Source organism: Dasypus novemcinctus, chromosome 4 (assembly GCF_030445035.2).
Source record: "Dasypus novemcinctus isolate mDasNov1 chromosome 4, mDasNov1.1.hap2, whole genome shotgun sequence".
NCBI classification, from domain to species: Eukaryota; Metazoa; Chordata; class Mammalia; order Cingulata; family Dasypodidae; genus Dasypus; species Dasypus novemcinctus.
Genome location: NC_080676.1, coordinates 47251243 through 47271986, shown reverse-complemented (window position 1 = coordinate 47271986; position 20744 = coordinate 47251243). Strand labels below are relative to the sequence as shown.

The window sequence follows — 20744 nt, the reverse complement described above, 5'->3', positions numbered from 1 at the left end:
CATGCAAGCACATAAATGAATAAGATGATTTCATATGAAGATTAAAATGTAATAAATAAAGTAACCAGAGTGATGTAAAATAGAATAACTGGTGGAAAAGCATGGTCAGCAAAGGCTGCTTTGATGAGGTGGCATTTTGCCAGACTTGAATTATAAGACTTAGAAGAGGTAGATGTTGTACATTTAAGATAGAAGGAATGACAAGTTTTAGCCTAAGGTAGGCTAGAGATTGGCTAGTTCCAGAAATCAAAAATAGATGAGTAGGGTGAGAATGTAGAGAGTAAAGGAGAAAGGACATGGTAGGAAATTGGAGAGGTACTGTGGTAGATTGAATTATGCTCTCCCTCACCACCACCCCCTCCACACACACAAAGATATATTCAAATCCTAACTCTGGGTCCTGTAGGCATGAGTTCATTTGTTAATAGGATCTTGAAAGATTTTATTTGGATGAGGCAAAATAGAATCAGGATGGGCCTTAATACACATGGCAGGAGTACTTATAAGCAGAGAAAATTGAGTTAGGAGGAGCCAGAGAAGCAGAGAAAGATCACCATATGGCAGAGGCAGAGACGCATCTCCAAGCCAAGCAACACCATGGATTGCTGGCAAGTTATCTCCAGAACACTAAACACTGAGGAGAAAGCCCGGCCTGGCAATAACCACAACACCACGATGTTGGACTCCTAGTCTTCAAAATTGTGAACAATAAATTCCTGTTGTTTAGGCTACCTGTTGAGTGGGATTTGTCATAGCAGTCCAGAAAATAAGACAGGAGGGCATGCATCATCATGCAAGGTCTAATCTACCATGGTAAGGAGCTCTACATTTGTTCTAAAAACAATAGGAAACCCTTGAAGAGGATGGAGAGAGGGGTGATATGATCTAATTTCAGACTTTAAAGCAGGGATTCTTAATATTTTTTGTTCCATAGACCCCTTTGCCAGTCAGGTGAAAACCACAGACCCCTTACTAAGTCCCCACTATACTGTATATCATTTAATAAATATAATCACAGCTACACCAACACATCCCCACAAGAATAATGTTTTGTTTGAATTTCAATTCAAGCTCATGGACCCCTTGTTAAGAACCTCTGCTTTAAAGTAAAGATCAGGGAAGCAGACTTGGTCCAATGGATAGGGCATCCGTCTACCACATGGGAGGGCAGAGGTTCAAACCCCGGGCCTCTTTGACCCGTGTGGAGCTGGCCCATGCACAGTGCTGATGTGCAGAAGGAGTGCCATGCCACGCAGGGATGTCCCCCGCCCACGCGCAAGGAGTGCACCCTGTAAGGAGAGCCGCCCAGCGCGAAAGGAAGTGCAGTCTGCCTAAGAATGGCGCTGCACACACAGAGAGCTGACACAACAAGATGACACAACAAAAAGAAACAGCCCCCCGGTGCCGTTGATAAGGATAGAAGCAGTCACAGAAGAACACGCAGCGAATGGACACAGAGAGCAGACAACTGGGGGGTGGGGAAGGGGAGAGAAATAAATTTTTAAAAAAACTTTTTAAAAAAATAAATAAATAAATAAAGATCACACTGGCTACTATGTGGAAAAAGAATTGCAAGAGGCAGGGATGGAAATAGGAAGAGCTGGCTACTGTGGTGGTTCAGGCAAAAAATGATGGTGGCTCCCAATTAGGCTGAGGGAAATGAAGAAGGAGGAAGGCATGTAGTGAGGTAGAACGACATGTCTGCAGATGCCCTGAGTATAAAGGATAAATGATACCTGTGCATGCTCCTGAAAGGTCACCTGGGAAGAGAGAGGTGGTCCCTGTAGTCACTTTCAGTAAATACCTCACTCATCTCACTTTTTATCAGCTTCAGTAATTCAGAACATAAAATCAAACAAAATGACTTTCTAACAACATCTATGTGTTTAAGTTGTCATATGTTACTCATAGTGGAGACCCTCATTTTGAGCCTATTTCTTATTTCACAAACAAGTCTAAAAAAAATGAGCGTGGTTACTCAGTTTTCCAGTCCGTTACAGATCAGATGCAGCACATCAGAAGTGGGAAAAGAGCATTGCTAAAGCCAGGCAAGATTAGAAAACTGAGAAAAAACTAATATCTGGAAAAAAGGAGAAGACATACTTGTATACAGACATAAAGAGACTTACTCAGTAGAATGATCCCACAAACAGCAAAAATAGGCTTTAAAGGCAATGAGAAATGATATTCATTCTTGGGCATTTGTGTGAAGGAACGATTTCACAAAATCTCTCTGATGCCTCTAAACCAAAGGTGCCTCTCCTACTCTGTGTTCCCATAATGCCCCTTGCTTCCCTTCTCCAGGGTGCTGGCGACATTGTCATGCTCGCTTTCTGTATCTGCCTCCCCCAGCCAGGAGAAGTGAGTTCTTTGAGGGAAACTTTGTAATGTCTCCTTCATCTCTGTATCTCTGAGACCTACTACAGGGCCTTGCACAGAGCATATATTCAACAAAAGTATGAAAAGAAGCCCAAAGCAGCAGCTGTTACTTTTACCTCTGGAAGCAGCAGCCTGTAGTACAGTAATTCAGCAGCTGTTGTATCAGTAGCCAAAGCATTCCTAAGTGTTAAAAAGATTTGTACAGGTATAGTGCAGGCTTTTCCCCCCTGAAACAGATGGATAGAAAGTTCAAAACCATTGCTTCTTGGCAGAACAACTAAGGTGGGCTCAGGCAACAGGGCTTATATAATTATAGTTTTGGTTATGCCTGATGTGTTTTATTCTGATGTGCATATTTTGTGCTCCATACACATTTAAAGATTTAATTAAATGTTTTATTATAGGGAACACAATGCCAAATATCAGCAGACTTACATTTACTTGGCAATTTGTACCTGGCTGCCAACAAAAATGCCTTCATTCTTTTTACTAGCAGACTGTCATTGCACTGAAAGCTCCCTGATGGCAAAGAAGGTGCCGGGCCCAAGCATACCTCCAGTATGACATGGGACTTTGCCTAGAGCAGGCTTCAACTAAAATAGAGGAACAGCCACCCAGGGAAAATCGAGGCAATGTCTTTAGGACGCAGCACTCAAAGCAGAGCACCTCCAGCAAAAATAATGATACATAAATTAACAAGAGTAAAGCCCTGCTTGGGATGATCAAAGTTTCCATTTAATGAAAGTCTGGGGAAACGGACTTGGACCAGTGGTTAGGGCATCCGTCTACCACATGGGAGGTCCAAGGTTCAAACCCCGGGCTGGCCCACGCGCAGTGCTGATGCGTGCAAGGAGTGCCCTGCCAGGTAGGGATGTTCCCCGTGTAGGGGAGCCCCACACGCAAGGAGTGCACCCGTAAGGAGAGTCACCCAGCGCGAAAGAAAGTGCAGCCTGCCCAGGAATGGCGCCACCCACACTTCCTGTGCCGCTGACGACAACAGAAGCAGACAAAGAAACAAGACGCAGCAAATAGACACAGAGAACAGACAACTGTGGGGGGGGGGGATTAAATAAATAAATAAATCTTTTTTAAAAAGAAATGAAAGTCTGACTCCACTAACCATTCTGCAAAGTTGTTTCTTCCATCTCAAAATGAACATTGCTAAATTCCATAGGCGGCCAAAGGTCTTCATAAAATAAAAACAGAAAACAAAAATCTCTTCCCTGAAAATCAGTGTAAGTTTGAATACAAAATATTTTAAGTCGCCCTTATAGGAGAAAACTTTCTTCTCAGAATCCAAATTTATAAATAAAAATATTTTCATTGAAATGAAGTTAATTCCCTAAATTCGTGACTTTCAAACTTTTAAGTAGCAGAATCCACTACCAGCTCCCCTTTAAAATATATATAACTTAGCATTATAGGTGGATTCCCTCTGTGAATAAGAGATGAAAGCCTAGCTGTTCTGATGTGTCCAGTATGTGTGAGCCGGGGTATGCCTGATGGTGGGGAGTGGCGGTAGCTCAAGGGAGCGCTTGGAAGGCCGATTGGCCGCTAGCCTAGAGGCACCTCAGAAACCTCAGGATTTGCCCAGCTTGTAAATTACTATCTCAACATAGCAGTTCTCTTTGATGAAAGCTCACTGCTGCAATTGAAGCCTGATCTGCTCAGTGCCTGGAAAGTTGGGGAACGGAAGAAGATGGGAGTGGAACTTAGCAGTAGCAGGAATGGACAGTTAGAACTAGCTATTGGCATTCCTCTTGTAAGGACCACCCTCCAGGAACATGTCATTCTTGAGAGGTCCATGCATCCAAATCAGGAAGAGCATGTAAGCTCATAATGATTATTCCAAGGCCCCCCTCCCTCTTCTGAGCATAGAGTATGCACGTACCTGTCCTCTCTACTGGCAGGGCTGTGTTATGCACCCGAGGGCCATCCTTGTGCTGCTCATACTAATGTCCTGGCCCCTCTCCTCCTCCCTCCACGTGCCAATTCAAGCAACTGGGAAAGAAGATTCTAGAAGCGGAGACTGAAGTTTTGGGGGGGAAAACAGAATGGGAGCTGTTTTGTGAGAAAAAGAGGAAAGAAAGAAGGCATTTTGTGTCATCTGCCTAGGACTAGGAGGCAACATGTTATTTCCTTTTTGTTGTAATCACCTCAAAGGCCTTTGCCTCAAAGCAAAAAAGAATAACAGAAGGAAGAGTTCTTCCTCAGTCCTGGGATGGGAAGCATCAAATTAAGACCTTTGTTCATTTATCAAGATTTTCTACTTTTGAAAATATTATTATGGTTGCAATGATCCCAGCTCCTTTTCTTAAGAATTCTTTTCTTCATTGTTTAAACTCATTTTTGCAACATTTTACATGCTTTAATGAACATGATGGGCCGTAGTAATTAAGTTGTTCTAATGCTATCATTACATAGATAGCAGATGAGTAAGATTACAGTAAACATAGAAATAGATCTTAAATTAAAAATTATTTTAAAAAGAACTTTGTCCAATTTTCTAAATGTGACAAAGAGAAGTGGAATTGAAAATCAACCCTTTAAATTGGTAGGATCTTAATTTTAACTAAAACCATGTTTGCATGTAAGCAACCATCTGGATGAAATGTTTAAAATTCAAGGAAAGGGAAAAAAAATCTGGATCATTTTGTCTACACAGAGTCAAACAGTTGGATATTTAGAAGCATCTGGCATGCTGCATAGTATCCTACCTTGATAGAAAAAATGCTTAAAAACAAATTAAAGAAACTTCTCAGGAAAGCAAAAGAAGCACCAGCGCAGTGAAGGTAGACAGCACACGAAATTTGGGGTCATGATTTGGACAGGGGCCCCAGGGCTCCTCACTAGCAGCCATGTGATTTTGGGTTAGTTAATTAACCCCAATAAGCAATAATTTTCAAACCAAAAAAAAAAGTGGAAGGGTTATATAAAGTATAAAGTACTTTGTCCACTTATAAACGGCTTTGTGAAGGTTTGTTATTAGAAATGATGCATTCATATCTACTCCAGAGTTTAAGATTATCAGATCCAGAATGAGTTATGTGATTGTTTCTAACAAATTTATATACTTGTATAATTTTTGAAATGGGTCATTTCCTAAACTCTTTAGCAGGTATCACCATAGGGCGGGGGGGGGGGGGGGGGGGGGGGAGGGGGAGAAAGTATTCATAGAAAAAAAAACATTAAATGATTAGCAACCAAATCTGTCATAATAAGTAATACAAATAAGAATCAAAACAAAAGTCACATCATAATTGTTAATCTAGGTTATGTGAAAACAATGCAAGGAAAAGATATTATATTGAATAGGCATAGGACTGAAGAAAGGATAGCAGTTTCAACAAAGGATTTATGTGGCAGCCCCAGTTTCTGCAGGGGGGGAAAGAAGCATTCATTCTGTGGAACAATTGAGTAGGACAAGTATAATGGTCTTCTAATCATTTACTTCAGGAAACTCTTTCTGCCTGCCAGTAAACAATGGAACATCTGATGTTGTTTTTTAAAATCTGATAACCTTTAGATCTCATTCATTTCAGAGTTCCAACTTAGGATGTTCAGTTTTTAGAAGTGATCACAGTTTTTCAAGGGTATTAATTCAAATATGTAAACAAATCAGGTTCAGTATGGTTTCCTATTCATCTTTACACCCCCAAAGAACCAAAAAATTGTAATTATTTCAGTGAGTAGTGACATTTTCTATTGGCATATGGGCCACCATTTTCTCTTCCTCTTTTGATCTGGGGATGGCATATCGGCAGATTGCTGCTGTTGCTCTTGCCCTCTCTGTCGTTCTGTTTTGTTCTCTTCATTCTAAAACAATCTCCTCAAAGAAATAAAGTGTATATTTTGAGCAAGGCATTTTAAGCTCTTTTTCCTCGATTTCTGCATTCATAAAATGAGAATAAACATCTCATAGGATTGCTGTGATATTAAATAAATCAGTAAGATCAAATGACTAGAGCATAGCAAGAGCTCACTAATGTTATTCCATCTCCATTTCTCCTAATATTATATACCAAACACTTAAAATTGAAACAATCAGAACATGCTGGGACCCCACTACCACTTCTACCCGTGAATTCATATCCTTGTATATTGCCTAGCTATATGTTAATTTTTATTATCCATGCTCTTTTCATCCAGAACCTCCCATTTTGTATTACACTCCATCTCTCTCACCAACTCAAGGATATTGACTCATTAACTCTACCATCGCTCTCTTACATTACTGTTTCTTCCCTACTATATGAAAACATTCCCTTTTTCTTCCATCTTGATCTGTAATAACAAAACAACCTTTATTACCTTACTTCCCTATTTATTCTTCTCCTTTCTAGGGCAAAACTCTAATTTATGCTCAGCCTCTAAATCTTCTCCCATTCTGTCTTAGACTCACTCCAGTGTGTCAGATCCTCATCATCCCACTAAACTGCATTGGCTGAGTTGATCACTTTTTCTACTTTGATGAATTTTCTTTACTTAGCTTCAAGGATAAATGAAGAAGGGGAAAAAAAAGTTTTACTTCTCATATCACAAGTAACTGTTTCTCTCTCTCCTGTGCCTATTCCTTCTCTTCTCTTAGAACTCTTAATGTTGGAATACCCATATGGTTTAGCCCTTGGTGTCTTTTTCTTTTCTCTACCTTCATTCACTTCCTTTTATTCTCACTTAATCTCACAACTTTAAATATTTACCTTCTAAAGCACTATGGCTCCCAAACTTATATTTTCACCAGACCACACTCCCAAACTTCAAACTAGCACTTTGATGTCTCAGAGTCTACTCAAATTTAACATGTCCAAAACTAAACTCATGATCTTTTTACCATGCCTCCCTCAAACGACTTTACCTTCCTCCTTTTCCACCTTAATTGATAGAAAATGTATTCTTCATGTTACTCAGATCAAAAATCTAGGAATCTTCTTTGAACTCTATTTTTCTGTCACAGTCCCCAACAAACTGATTAGGAAATGTGATGTTCAAAATATTGAACAATTTTACTGTTACCACACTAGTGTGGTCTGGTCCTGGATCAGGCTCATCCCTTATCTGCAGGAGCCTCTTGATAGCTCTCCGAGTTTTTCCATGCTTTTGTACAATCGACTCGGCCAGAGTGATCATTTCAAAATAGTCAAGTGATAGCATTTCTGTGCTTGAAGTCCTCTGATGTCTGCCCGTGTCACTCAGAGTAAAACCCTAAGCCACACATATGCCAATAGAGACCCAACATGATTTGTTTCCTCTGACCTCATATCCTTTTTATCTCTCATTCCATATACGCTAACCTCATAGTTGATCCTTAATTAGGCACTGCAGACTCCACCCTAATGCCTCTGCACTAGCTCTTTTCCCAGATCTTCACCTCATCTTCTTCAGGGCTTTGCTCAAATGAGACCAATTTGCCCTTACCATCTTGTTTAAAATTAGCGTCAGCCTCCACACCAGCACTTTTGGTCTTCCATACTCTTCTAATTTTTCACTTTCTAACATCATTTTAATTTGGTTGTTTCCTGTACACAATCTGTACACTGATATATCTTTTGGGCCTAGAACACTACTCAGAGTTAGCACTCAATAAATATATGTTTAATGAATAAATAAATAAGAGATTTATAAGCAAGAATAAAAGGGTATTCTGGAAAATAATCCTAAATCCTAAAGCCTAAATCACCGATGATGATAGCAGTCATTATTATGCATATTTAAATAAGGAAAAATCAATCTCCATATCAAACAACCATTGAAATAAACCCTAAATTTATGGAAATGTTCTTGAATGAATGTAATATTATCTCAGGTAAAGAATATTAAGCAGAGCATGAAAAAATAAAATACTAATGAAAATCAAGAATAAAATGCTCAAGGAGTTAAAGAACTTTACGAGAGCCGTGTACAAAGATTCTAATATTTTTTGCTTAATAAAAAACGGGAGTAAATGAAAAAGCAGATTTAACAATTTCTCACAACTGCAAAATGAAAACGAATTCTGCATTCATCTCAGAAGAGCTTTGCCAATTACAGTCATACTACTGGAGAAATACGAGACTACACATCTCTAAAAGCATCTATAAGTCAATTTGTGAATTCTCTGGGTCCCTTACTGCTTCCTTTCACATTTACTGTCTAATATTTGGGCACTTTACCATTTGTAAACAGCTCTCACAAGACAGCAACCTAGGGAAAGGAAGTGAAACTTAAGCAAGTTAAAGCTACTCTGTGACAGGATCAGGGAGGAATTTGTTGGGATCATAGTTAGGACTGTGATCAGGGGAAACCTACATGTTATTTAAAAGTATCGATTAAAATGGGTACTGAGCATGTTTCCTGGGAAATCAGTTGCCAATAAATTTCAACATGAAATTTAAGGCTGTATAACTATGTCAATGGAAATACTAAAAGAATGCATAATATGTTCGTAAATGCAAGAGGGGAGGGAGAAAGGATAGAGAGATGCAAACCTTTGCTATAGAAGCCATCTACAGGAAGTTATCTATTATAATAGAAACACATCTAATATTTGTAAAAAAGAGATAATAGTATGCTTTTCTCATTAGATTGTTGTGATCATTAAGTGGCTAACTTACACAAAGCACCTAACATATAAAGGCAGATGTCTGTTTCCCCACCCAAATTCTAGTTCCTATCAAAATATTATCTGCCTATTTGCCCAAATGTTGACAGTCATCTCATTTTAAGCTTTCATTCTTCCTTTCAACTGAGCAAGGATAAAGCCCTGAAGAAATATCTGGAGAGTAATTAACATATGGTTAAAACTATCATGGGAAATATAAAAACATAGATTAAAAAGTGCAACTGGGACCTGTTTTAAAAGACAGGCAGCCTGTTGATTTTTAAAAAAAAGGTGGGTTTTTTTTTCCTCAATTGATTCAGAAAATTCTACAAAAGCTCTGCTTAAAAATTATAACAAGAAATGTCTTGGAGGAGGGAGGAGATTTTCTTCCTCTTAGACAAACCAAAGGACAGAAAATACTTTGTTCTTTATTAAAAAGCTAAAATGTGAGTTCCACAGGAAAAGGGATTTTTGTCTGTACCATTTATTATTCACTCCCTTGAAGAGTACCTGGGTTTTAAGACAGAATTAGGAAATAGTTTTGAATGAATATAGCAAGCACAGATAATTGTGTATTTAGAAGCCAAACCAAAAAAAATAGATAAATTATCATTTCATTAGCAACTAAATAGGAAGCTACATACTTATTCCTATAATTTCTGAACTTTAACTTAAAAACTTCTGGAACTCTGCTGAAAAAGTATATTCTGTATATAGTATATGTCAGTTTATTTGCATATTTAGAAAAGAAATGACTCATAATTTCTTGAACCAGGATAAAATGGTTTTTTCAAGTGACCTAAAAAGACCCTTCATGATAGGGAAGAAGAAAATCAAAATAAAAAGTTTGGGAAAAACTTTCTACCACTATAATTAAAAGACCTAAAGCTTTGTTTATTTTTAAAAGACTATATGGGAAATTGCATTTAAATTATTTAGAATTTGAGATATTATGCAAACTGCTAATAGGTGAGCAGAACTTACTGAATAATAACAGGATATTAAATTTCAATGCAAAATATACATTTTTTTTGAATGTTTACACCATAGATTTGGACTAGACCATACAGGCCAAGGTGGGCAACTAGAGAAGTTGTCCACAGGTTGATTATAAATTAAAGTTTGCCAAGTAAATGACACAGGTCCACATACCACTTTACCAATTTTTTCGTAAAGAAGATAGAACCAACAGTCTATGAACAATGAAGAATTTTCCAATAAACCCCTTCTCCTCTAAAGTTATATATGAGAAGAAAGGTCACTTTCTAACACACTAGCTTACCTTTTGATGTCCTTATCTTTTTTTTTTTTTGATTGTACATACTTTTGTGTATAATACTCTATTTATGCATTCTTCAATAGCATCTTTATTTATGACTTTGTGAATCAACATCTTTGTGATAGGAGGCGAAAGTCACTTAGCTAATTACACATGCTTGATGAGCTGCATAATAATAACCACTGCAGTATTGTACATGAGCTGAAGACATGTAAATTACTGCAGTTATTCTCTTGTTTTGGGAAAAACAAGAGACTTTTCTTAGTTTTTTCAAACACTTTTGTTGTCTCCTTATCTATCTTTATAAGTAGCCATACCGTTAATACAAATCATGGCATCAATTAAAAAATAAAGATTATATCCCATTACTAACAGCATTACCAAAGAAACAAGAACAAAATCAACAAAGAAACAAAACTCAATTTATCGCAAATACTGCTGATCTGCAGTTGAGAATTTTGTTACATGACCTTCTTCCATATAATGTAGTCCCAGTAAAAAAGAACAGTTTAGACACTCCCCACCCCCACCTCCACAAGGATGTCGTAATGGAATCTGACTTGGTCCGGCCAGGAGATTCGAAGTACACAGAGAGAGAGAATGTGCAGCACTAGAATATTAATATGACTTCTGTATGAAGATTGGAAATTCCACAAAGTTATGAATAAGGTCAAAATAACACTTAGATGATTTACTGCCACAGAAAACTATACTCTCCTATGAGTGATTTACTGGATGTTATATAAAGCTGTAGTGTGCACAAGCCACATTCAGATGCAAGCTTGCAGCTGTCAGTGTCTACGTTTGTTCAGTCTGGCTAGAGGATGCTTTGAAGGTTGATTTAATTGTAGCTTCTGAGTCATGTTCTCTCTGTTTAAAATTGTTTAACACAAATATAAAAACGTTACAGTAATTTTAAGACTGTAAATATTTGGTATAAAACCTGCAAAATCATGGTCTCTTCTGGACAAATAACTAAAGACTCAGGAAAAAAAATACCATATGCAAAAATGGAAATTGCCCAATAGTTACTGCTAATTTACCCCTTTGATTAGAAAATCCACTGGGTGGTCAGGAGATAAGACTAAACAAACAAACAACAAAAAAAAAACTAGGTTTGTGGCTTAACTGGTAAATTTTAAGAGAATCAGAAAATAATATCTATTGTAAAGGGCTCAGAGACCAGTCATAATGCAACTCAGGTTGGGTTCCTTCCAGGTAACATATTATCCTAAGTATCTCCTCCTCTATACACAGACTCAAAGCAGGTTCAGCTGTTATCTATGCTACCAGCACCAGAAAGAACACACAGGCACCACCAATGAGCTTTGCCAATGTTATCTCCACAGCTAGAACTTTCCTTAGCCATCTTTCTTTTCCTTGACAGACCTCATTAAATTCCAAATATCACCTAATCATCCTTTTCCCAGAATCAGCAAATCATCCTTAGGGAGAGTATCTTGTTCTTCTGCAAGCTTTTTCCCCCATTTTTTATTTCCACTTTTATACATACCTCCTTTTCTACATATTTTCTTGCCGGGTTTTCTGGCACATTCCTTGGATATTCTTTTTACTGAAAAATGAATAGAAGACTAGAAAATAACATGGCGCTCCATCACAGACTGCTGGAACATGCAACACCACTATCTAACTTAATATGCTCCTGCGTATACTGAGTGCGAAAGATCCCCAATTTGTTGAGCCTGCACATGCAATGGAGAAATGTTGATGCATCTTCTCAGAAGTCATTCGGTAGGAAATGGAATTAGGAACCCATTTCTACCTAAATATACGTGCTGTGGAAGAAAGAAATGAGTAGGCATTGGAAAAAAATAACAGATACACCAATACACGTAAACAAAAAGAGCGGCATGCACGCATGTAAAATATGTCTACGTGCCAACAGGAAAAGCCATGCATGCTACCAATAGGCATGAATTAATATTGTTAGAACTTAGAATAGAAAAGAAAAACATAAATATATCTTCCTGTTTTTCCTGCAATAAACTCACCATCCTCAGTTGGGACATAAATGTTTAAATATAGGCAGTCTTCACTCTGGTCTTGTACATAAGAAGAAACCACATCCAAGTTATTCGTAAACCACACAGGAAGCATGACTTCTGGCAGTCTGCCATCAATGATATTCTGGGGACACACAGGAGCAAACTGAGTGGCATTCCTGATATCTGACCAAGGAGATGGTGGCTCCGGAGGCTGAAAACGATGTTCTCCTGTTGGTGGGGCTGCATATGGAACCCCAAGAAACTGAATAACAGGCCCCAAAATTTCATTATTGAGTTCTTTCTTAATCCCTCTAATCTTGCCAAAGTTGGTAGTCACCAGCGGGTCCACATCATCCAATTTTTGTGAGAGCACATGAGCAGCCTGAAGCAAACATCCAAACATACAGAGAGTCAATGAGACGCCCAGTTCCCTGTGTACCAAGCATGCCATCATAGCTCTCCAAACATAATTTGGCCATGTGCATCTGGGCAGTGCCATGGTCCCACATTAGTTGTCTATTTGTCTGGTTACAGTGAGGTAAACGTATTTGTATCCACTTGAGAAAAACTGTATAATGGTAAACTATGCCTCCAAATTCTTAAATGTGGGCTTATCGAGAAAAGCTCAGAAAGCTCCTCATGCAGCAAGTATCTCCCATTGATTCCACATGTATTGAAGCAGCATCTTCAATCATCTCTATTTATCAGACCATATTCTATTGACCATTCTGTTTTCCACAGTAGCAACGTGGTGAGAGTGGCCATTGACTGTAGTTTTCCCTCTTATAAATCAAATCCAGTTAGCTGCGGTCTATATCCTAGAGAAAATGGAAATAAATCATTAGTATGAACAAGCTAAAATAGACAGGGTGATAACTAGATGTTTTACAAGCTACAGGAATACATTAATAGTGGCAAGAGTCAGGTAAGTTAAATACTACCAGAGGAAAATTATGGCTTGACATGTGATGACAAGGGAAATAACTGATCATTAGATTATTGAGAAACTTGCCTGCTGATTTTACATACATTTAAGGGGATGCAGACCTTGTCAAAATACAGTTCCAGGAGTATTTCTTAGTAAAGTACTTTTAAAATGCTGGTGACCATGTGTGAAACTTCCCCTTCATTGATAGTTGTCAATCACTTCAAGTAACTACAGAATTAATCAGCAAACATACTCAAAATCAGAAATCAATAGCAGAAAAAATTTTCAAAATTAATTAAGAATTAGGGGCACATAAATAAACTCTTTAAGAATGACTGTTTATATGGAAAAGCAAACAAACGAAAACATGTTCCACTATTCCTTGTTATCTAGACAAAAACAAAGCTAAAGTTAGAACAAGAAAGCTAACTAGTTAACTGTGATCATTTAAGCAACTCCCTTATAAGGCCACCCTCCTTGCTGTTGTTTCTCAGATGCTTGTACAAAACCATTGGCTATAAGCCCCCTACCTTAAATTAAGGTTCAAGAATTGAAAAGACAAAATGGCTTTAGACACATTTTATGGAAGATAGAAGTTGACATGATTTTAATACACAAAAGTTATTTTACCATCTAGCTATTATTTTAGATGACAATAACTTTGAAATCTGAAGATTAATTTATGGCTCAAAATCAATATATTTTAAATTATAAATTCTGTTCTCTCAGTCTGTTAGAGAGCAAAGGAGGAATACAAAAAGGAGTTTGGTATTTTGAAACAACAATCATACCTAATCATTGCATCTTACATATTAACACTAATCAAACATCTAACACTGTTTACACAGTTCAACTAAAAATGCATCAGAATAAAAGGTAACATTTAGTGCAGTGCAATTCACAGTGTAATCTTATATTAACTGCAAAATAGCATATAACTCAGAAAATTTGTATTCTCTGCTCAAGCAACCTTTTAAAGTTCTTACTTTGAAAATAATAATGTTGATTTGTATTAGGATACTTCAATTCTGTCACGTTATGGGATGATTCCTGAGGAAGTGCTAGTCTGGCAGAGATGCTGCCCTGACTTTGTGTTATTTAAAAGGAGATTGTAAACACTATATAGGGCAGCAGGAGATTTGGTTCTGACCTGGTGTTCCTTTAGCTCTGAACAATCCATCTCAGAAGGCAATGAGGAGATAAATGTCTCTCTTCAAGAATACTTCAGTCTGTGTTAATTCAAATTCCTTTGCTGTAAAAGCACATTAGCATACGAAAGACAGACTTAGACTCATCCTATTCCTGCCAGATCTGCAGCATTTACTGAAAATTTAGCAAAGCAAACCCATTTCTGTTAGGAGTATATTATGCTTGTTCTTGTACAGAATCATGGTGGGCCACAGCACAACTAAGTCTTCCCTAATATACCTTTTGGTGTTTAAAAAGCACCATTTGACACCTAAAATGGAGAACCTGTGGTGAAGCCTTAAAAGTCTCCATCACCGATTTTATTCAGCCTTATTTTCAAGCACAGTAATTTCCAAAAGTTCTTCTTCAAACATTTGGTATCTCATTAATAACAAAAATGCTCATTTGACCAAATGTAAGATATGGGTTATAATTATAATAGTAGTAATATTTTGACAATACTCTTTTATAGCTTGTAACAAATGTTTCACACAGTGCAAGGTGCTGGTCACGGGAAGATGTTTGGGGGCCTTGTCTGATGATATGCATGTTTGTTTGGTAAACTTACAAATTTTACTATACACTTGTTTATGTATGTTCATGTATGAATGATAAACTTCAAAAAATTTTATTTTAAAAATGCTCATATTTTTATTAACAAAATAATAGTCCTTTTTATATTCACAAACCCTGAACTGCATTAAAAATAAAGGGGCCCCTGTTTCCCACTGATGTGCTACTTTAACACAGTTTGGGAAGGAATGGAATTCTGCATGCTATGGTATATTTTCAAATTCTATCTAAGAACTCTTAGTTCCTTATCCCATTTTATAATGGCTTACCCCTGTGAAGGCCTATGGTATTGACCCCAAAGATTTTTGAAAAACTACTATTTATAATAATAGCAGTCATCTAAGTCTAATACCACTTCTTTCAATTACTAAAATTATACACACACATACATCCTAGGAATATACTCTCAAATTTGCTGACAGATTATTTTTGCATATTTATTGATGCTTGCTTAGATTGTGCCAAACTCTCAGTTTCCATGCTTTGACATCTCACTTATAATAACCCTATAAAATAGGTTCAACGATTATTCCCTTTTAATTCATGAGGAACTGAAACTCAAGGAGGTTAAATGTGTTGGCCAAAGTCTCTCAGCTAATCAACAGCAGATCCAGAAACTCACTGGCATCTGATTTAAAGGTCATCCTCTTTATCATTACACATGATAGAGTCGCTCAAGTCACAATTAATACATTTTAAAAAATCAATTCTAGTATATCTAAAATTGAATTGTCAAAGTATTTTATGTTCCTTCAGATATTAGTGTCTAAGTAAACTCTGACAATATCATAGAAATAGAAAAATGTAAGAAGTCTATTCTCACTGGATGTTTAGATTTTATTTTGCTATATGTATATATTTTTTACTTTTTTTACTTTATATTGAATGCAGTAATGAGCTGTTCATAAGTGATTACACAAGATCATGTTAAATAATGTATGCAATAGAAACAAAACAAAATTGGCCATAACCTAAAAGTCCAATAATAGAGATAAATGAATTATGATACAGTCACAAATTAAAATTTAATACAGCAGTGAAAATGTAAAAACTATAGGCAAATACATTAACATAGATAAATATCAATTTTTAAAAAATAATAAACCATGTTGCAAAAGATTAGGCACAGTAAAGTACTATCTAGATAAAATTAAAAATATTAAAAATATTACTACACATTATTCTGATATATTAATATGTAGTAATAAGATAGTTGTTATCCTTGAGTAGGAAGGAGGAGATTTGGGAATTAAGTTACTGAATTAAGGAGGATTATACAGCGTGTTTGACAAAATCTTAGTATTTGATCTTCTCAGGTGATGCATACCCACAGACACAAAGACAAATACACACATATATAAACACTCACCTATCTTTGTTATGACATTCTCTGTACTTTTTCTGTACGTTTGAAATATTTTATAATTAATACATTAATATAATGGGGACAGAAAAGCATTAAATAACAGAAAAGACAAGTCACATTTTAAAAGTAGATGATTGGGAAGCGGACTTGGCCCAGTCGTTAGGGTGTCCATCAACCACATGGGAGGTCCGTGGTTCAAATCCTGGGCCTCCTTGACCCGTGTGGAGGTGGCCCACGCACAGTGCTGATGCGAGCAAGGGGTGCCCTGCCACGCAGGGGTGTCCCCTGCGTAGAGGAGCCCCACAAGCAAGGAGTGCGCCCCATAAGGAGAGCTGCCCAGCACAAAAGAAAGTGCAGCCTGCCTAAAAACGGTGCCACCCACATGGAGAGCTGATACAACAAGACGACGCAACCAAAAGAAACACAGATTCCCATGCCGCTGACAACAACAGAAGCGGACAAAGACACAGCAAATAGACACAGAGAAAGAACAGACAACCACGGCGGGGGTGGGGGAGGAAGGGGAGAGAAATAAATAAATCTTTAAAAACAAAAAAACAAATAAAAGTAGATGATTTAACCCATCCCTATAGCACTAGTCTTACCTGACATTGCAGTTAGTGGAGGTACTACCTTGTAAATTCCTCCATATTCCTCCCTTTGGGTTAAGGTATATATAGAGAGAGATCCATTAAAAGAAATAAGATGAAATAAAAAATAATATTAAAATGGTATATAGGGGAACATGTTATTTCACTTGCATTAATTCATTGGAATAGTCGTCAGTCAACTAGTTTTTTCCTGCTAGTCCCTGGTCAAAAAGATGATAATGAAGAGAGGGTAGAGGGAAATTTCTGGGATATTAGATAACCACAGTGGTGGTCACACTTACCCAATTTTTCATAAACGCAACAAACATATATTGGGTATGTACAATGTGCATGGTATTTTTGTAATGCTATGGACAATTTTAAGATGAAAAAGATATAGCAATTGCTTCTAAGTAGCTTATAATTTTGTAAGGAGAATAAATGACATAAAAATGGTTTTAATACATGGTGGAGTATGACTAGCATTCAGTAAACACATGATGAATGGGGAGACCCAACAGGAGGTTTCTGACATAACTTCACATAGTCTTTCATATGATGTTTTTTTTTCAGTATCACCGGTTTATCATTACCTACCTTGCATTGTTTTTATTTTTGAACCCAACTCTTTCTTACTGAATTTCCTTTTTGAGGGAAAGGATTTTGGCTTTTAAAAATATACTTACATCCATCATAAAATCTATGTGAACATCCTTTACAGAGTGCAAGCATGAGTTAAAGTCAACTGATTTGTATTAACACATGGTTATCACCGAAGCTGCCTTGAGAATGATGACTACTCTTGGCCAGAGCGATATAGTATATTAACTAAAGATATATAATGTTCTGTAACCATGCATCTGTGAGTCATTTTGAGGTAAGAACATACCAGTCTATCAAAAGTGTTTATTTGTTATAATTGGGCTTATGATTTGCACCTGGTTTCAATGGCACATAGTGGTTTTTGATGGCCAAGGCTGGTCACATAGCTGGAATGTGCCTATGTGACCAGCTCACTATAAGAGCACCCAACCACCAGCAACTCTGGGGCCTGCTTGTACCAAGATGTTTCACATGTACATAGGTGGTGGTTCAAAATCTGGAGGCAAAAGATTCTTATTTAGGATAGCAGTGGGAGAACAACGAAGCCTATTTCTGAAATTTCTTGACTTCATTCAATGCATATCCTTCTCCTGCTGTTGCTGTACTATGTACTTTGCTAGTAATAAAGCTGTCCAGAGAGTATAAACTGTTTGAGTCCTATGAGTCCTTTCAGCAAATGAGTACTTAAGATAACTAATGTGCAATTAACTCACATAGTAAGCACTCAAAAATAAGATGACTAAACAAATGTATGCAAGAGAGATACACACAAACTGTTGTTAAGGTTTAAAAGAAGAGACAGATCTGCTTTCAGCTCATGGATCAGGAAAGAGTTTATGAATCAGGGGGAATTTGATCTGGGCATCAAAGAAAGAGATAAGGTTGAGCGAACATTGACGGACATGGAAGGGTTCCCAGGCAGAGAGCACATTCTAAGAACAATAGAAAGGATGTATAGTGCATACTATGGTGCTCATCCTCCCTGAGGGCAGCCCATATTTCATGACTGGCCTGCAGCTGTATACAAAGGTCTAACCTTCTTGCCTCAAAGCAAAATAATTCTGAAGGGCCATCACGCTTCCTGAGCTCTCTGTGGATTTGGGCAGAGGGAGGAGTTGATTATGATGGCCTGACATCCTCACAGTGTCCAATGACACTGGCCAGTAAATTTCCTGCAGGCAAATCTCCATCTCAGAGTCTTTCCCCTCCTCCCTTTAGTAGCCCCAGGAAAAACAATTTATGACGGAAGGAAAGAAGAAGAAATGTAAGAGGAGGGCACAGTCTAGTTCGGTCAGAACACAGAGTAAGTAAGGATGAATGAACATTGGGTGAGGTTGGAAAGACAAGCTGGAGTAAAGTAAGCAAACCCTTCATTAATACCCTGAAGAACTTGGAGTTTTATTAACTGGAGAAAATAAAATATTCTGAGCATGGGAATAATATTTTCAAATTTATTCACACAAAAATTACCTTGGTAATATCTTGTAGCACAATCCAAAAGATTGTGTTTAGAACCCAACCCAAGGTGATCAATTAAGGTAAAAGAAGTAAATATTTTATATAAAAGAGATAATTTATATAAGTTTATATAAAAGAAAAAGAGAAATTAAGCTTCACCAATATGAATATATGATTTAAACTAGTGTCTTCCCATGATTATGTGATACATACAACACTTTAGCTGCTCTGGGGCAGTTCCAAAATGCTGTAGGGTTGTCAGGAGTGTCATTTTGTTGTTGCTGCTCTTGTTCCCTTTCAAAGTATAGTGAGGTATTAGAGTTTGCTTCACTGGAGAAGTGGATTTATAGATTTTTTCCTAAAAAAATCAACATATAATTAAAGAAACTCTCATGAAATGGGAGACCAGACTGGATTAAAACTTTTCCCACAAGGTAAATATAGATTAAAGAAAAGACTAGCAAAGCAACGATAAGTAAAGGACAAGAAACTAGCAGAAATGAAATTTCTCCGTCTAGTGCAAGATCTTCTTCAGCTACATTACAAGGTTAAAAGCAAAAGTTATCTAATCAGATACAATAAAAAGTTAGACAAAAATATTTGAAAACATCTAGAAGATAATTTGAAATATGGATTTATGTTCATTTCATTAATTGTGAACTGTGCTTTAAGGAACTATGTGCCTTGAGATATTAACCAATGAGGGAATGATGGCATCAAGAATAACTGGGATATTTAAATTATTGACTTAATCTCTCTCATCCTTTGTATGCCTACTTTTGGGTATTTTTGCAATGTGCATAGGGTATATATGTAGGATTAATTTTATACTCATTAGAGTTTGGTTACCAAAAACATAGGACTGCATGATCACAAAAGTGTGAAAACCACTACCTTAGTGAACGAATTGGTGAGAAAGAAACCAGAAACAATTCTAATGCATGTTCCATTTGAAGTATCAAGTGGATAGTTCCACATTTATATTGCTATGATGATTACAAAAGCAACTAATATGACAGATCACCAATTACTTGCCAAGCTCTGTCCAAAGCACTTTAAATGCTTCAGGCATTTATTCCTCACAATAAATTGATAAACCAAGTACTTTTATTTGAGATGAGAAAACTAAGGCTTAAGGATGGTTAGTTAACTCTCCCAAAGCCACAAAACCAGAGAAAAACAGATCCAAGGAAGAAACCTCAAACTGCCTACCTCCAAAGCACATACTTTGCACCTTCATTATATAAAACATTTTGCTTTGCTTCCTACTGAGATCAATTCAATGAAGTCATATGTTCAGATTAAGGATTTGGGGGACTGAAAAACACAAAATATCAACAGAAGAGAAATAAAAATGCTATCGCTGGGGTTAATCAGTGTAATTTACTGCAGCGTAAACACTGGGCCATTGAGACTTTTCTCCAGCAAAATTCCATAGCCTGGGGCAGAGATAGTAGAGGCAAGAATTAGGGTAAAATATAGCAAGAGAAATATAATTTCAAAAAGCAAATATTTCCTTAATGGAAAAGCTAGTATTGAATGAATCAGTTTGATTAGAGTAAGGAGGTAAGCAGCACAGAAGGATATAAGAAAAAAGAGACAGAGAAAGAGAATTAGAACCAAGGCCTAAAATGGTCTATTCTAAGGGTCTGGGATGGGAATAACAAAGTTAAAAATCTTCATCATGTAGAAATTCAAGGGATGCCATGGCCCATATTGTGGCTATACCAACGTGTAACTATTGAGAACTGAGGTGGTGAAAAGTGGTTCGGCCATGACCATCAAAAATAACTGGAT

The 20744-nt window shown here is 37.1% G+C and overlaps 1 protein-coding gene across 21 annotated transcripts in view; it reads right to left on the bottom strand.

The window, feature by feature from the left end:
• Positions 1 to 20744, bottom strand: part of NLGN1 (neuroligin 1) — a 913900-nt gene that overhangs the window by 691903 nt on the left and 201253 nt on the right. For 10 of the 21 annotated variants that reach the window (XM_058295343.1, XM_058295351.1, XM_058295354.2 and 7 more), the window contains exon 2: positions 12248 to 13059. In XM_058295343.1, the coding sequence (XP_058151326.1) occupies positions 12248 to 12740 (493 nt within the window). In that variant the 5' untranslated portion in view covers positions 12741 to 13059. Of the gene's footprint in view, positions 1 to 11748; positions 11809 to 12247; positions 13060 to 13270; positions 13398 to 20744 lie in introns of those variants that run through there. The other 11 variants (XM_058295334.1, XM_058295342.1, XM_058295346.1 and 8 more) reach the window with 3 other exon arrangements.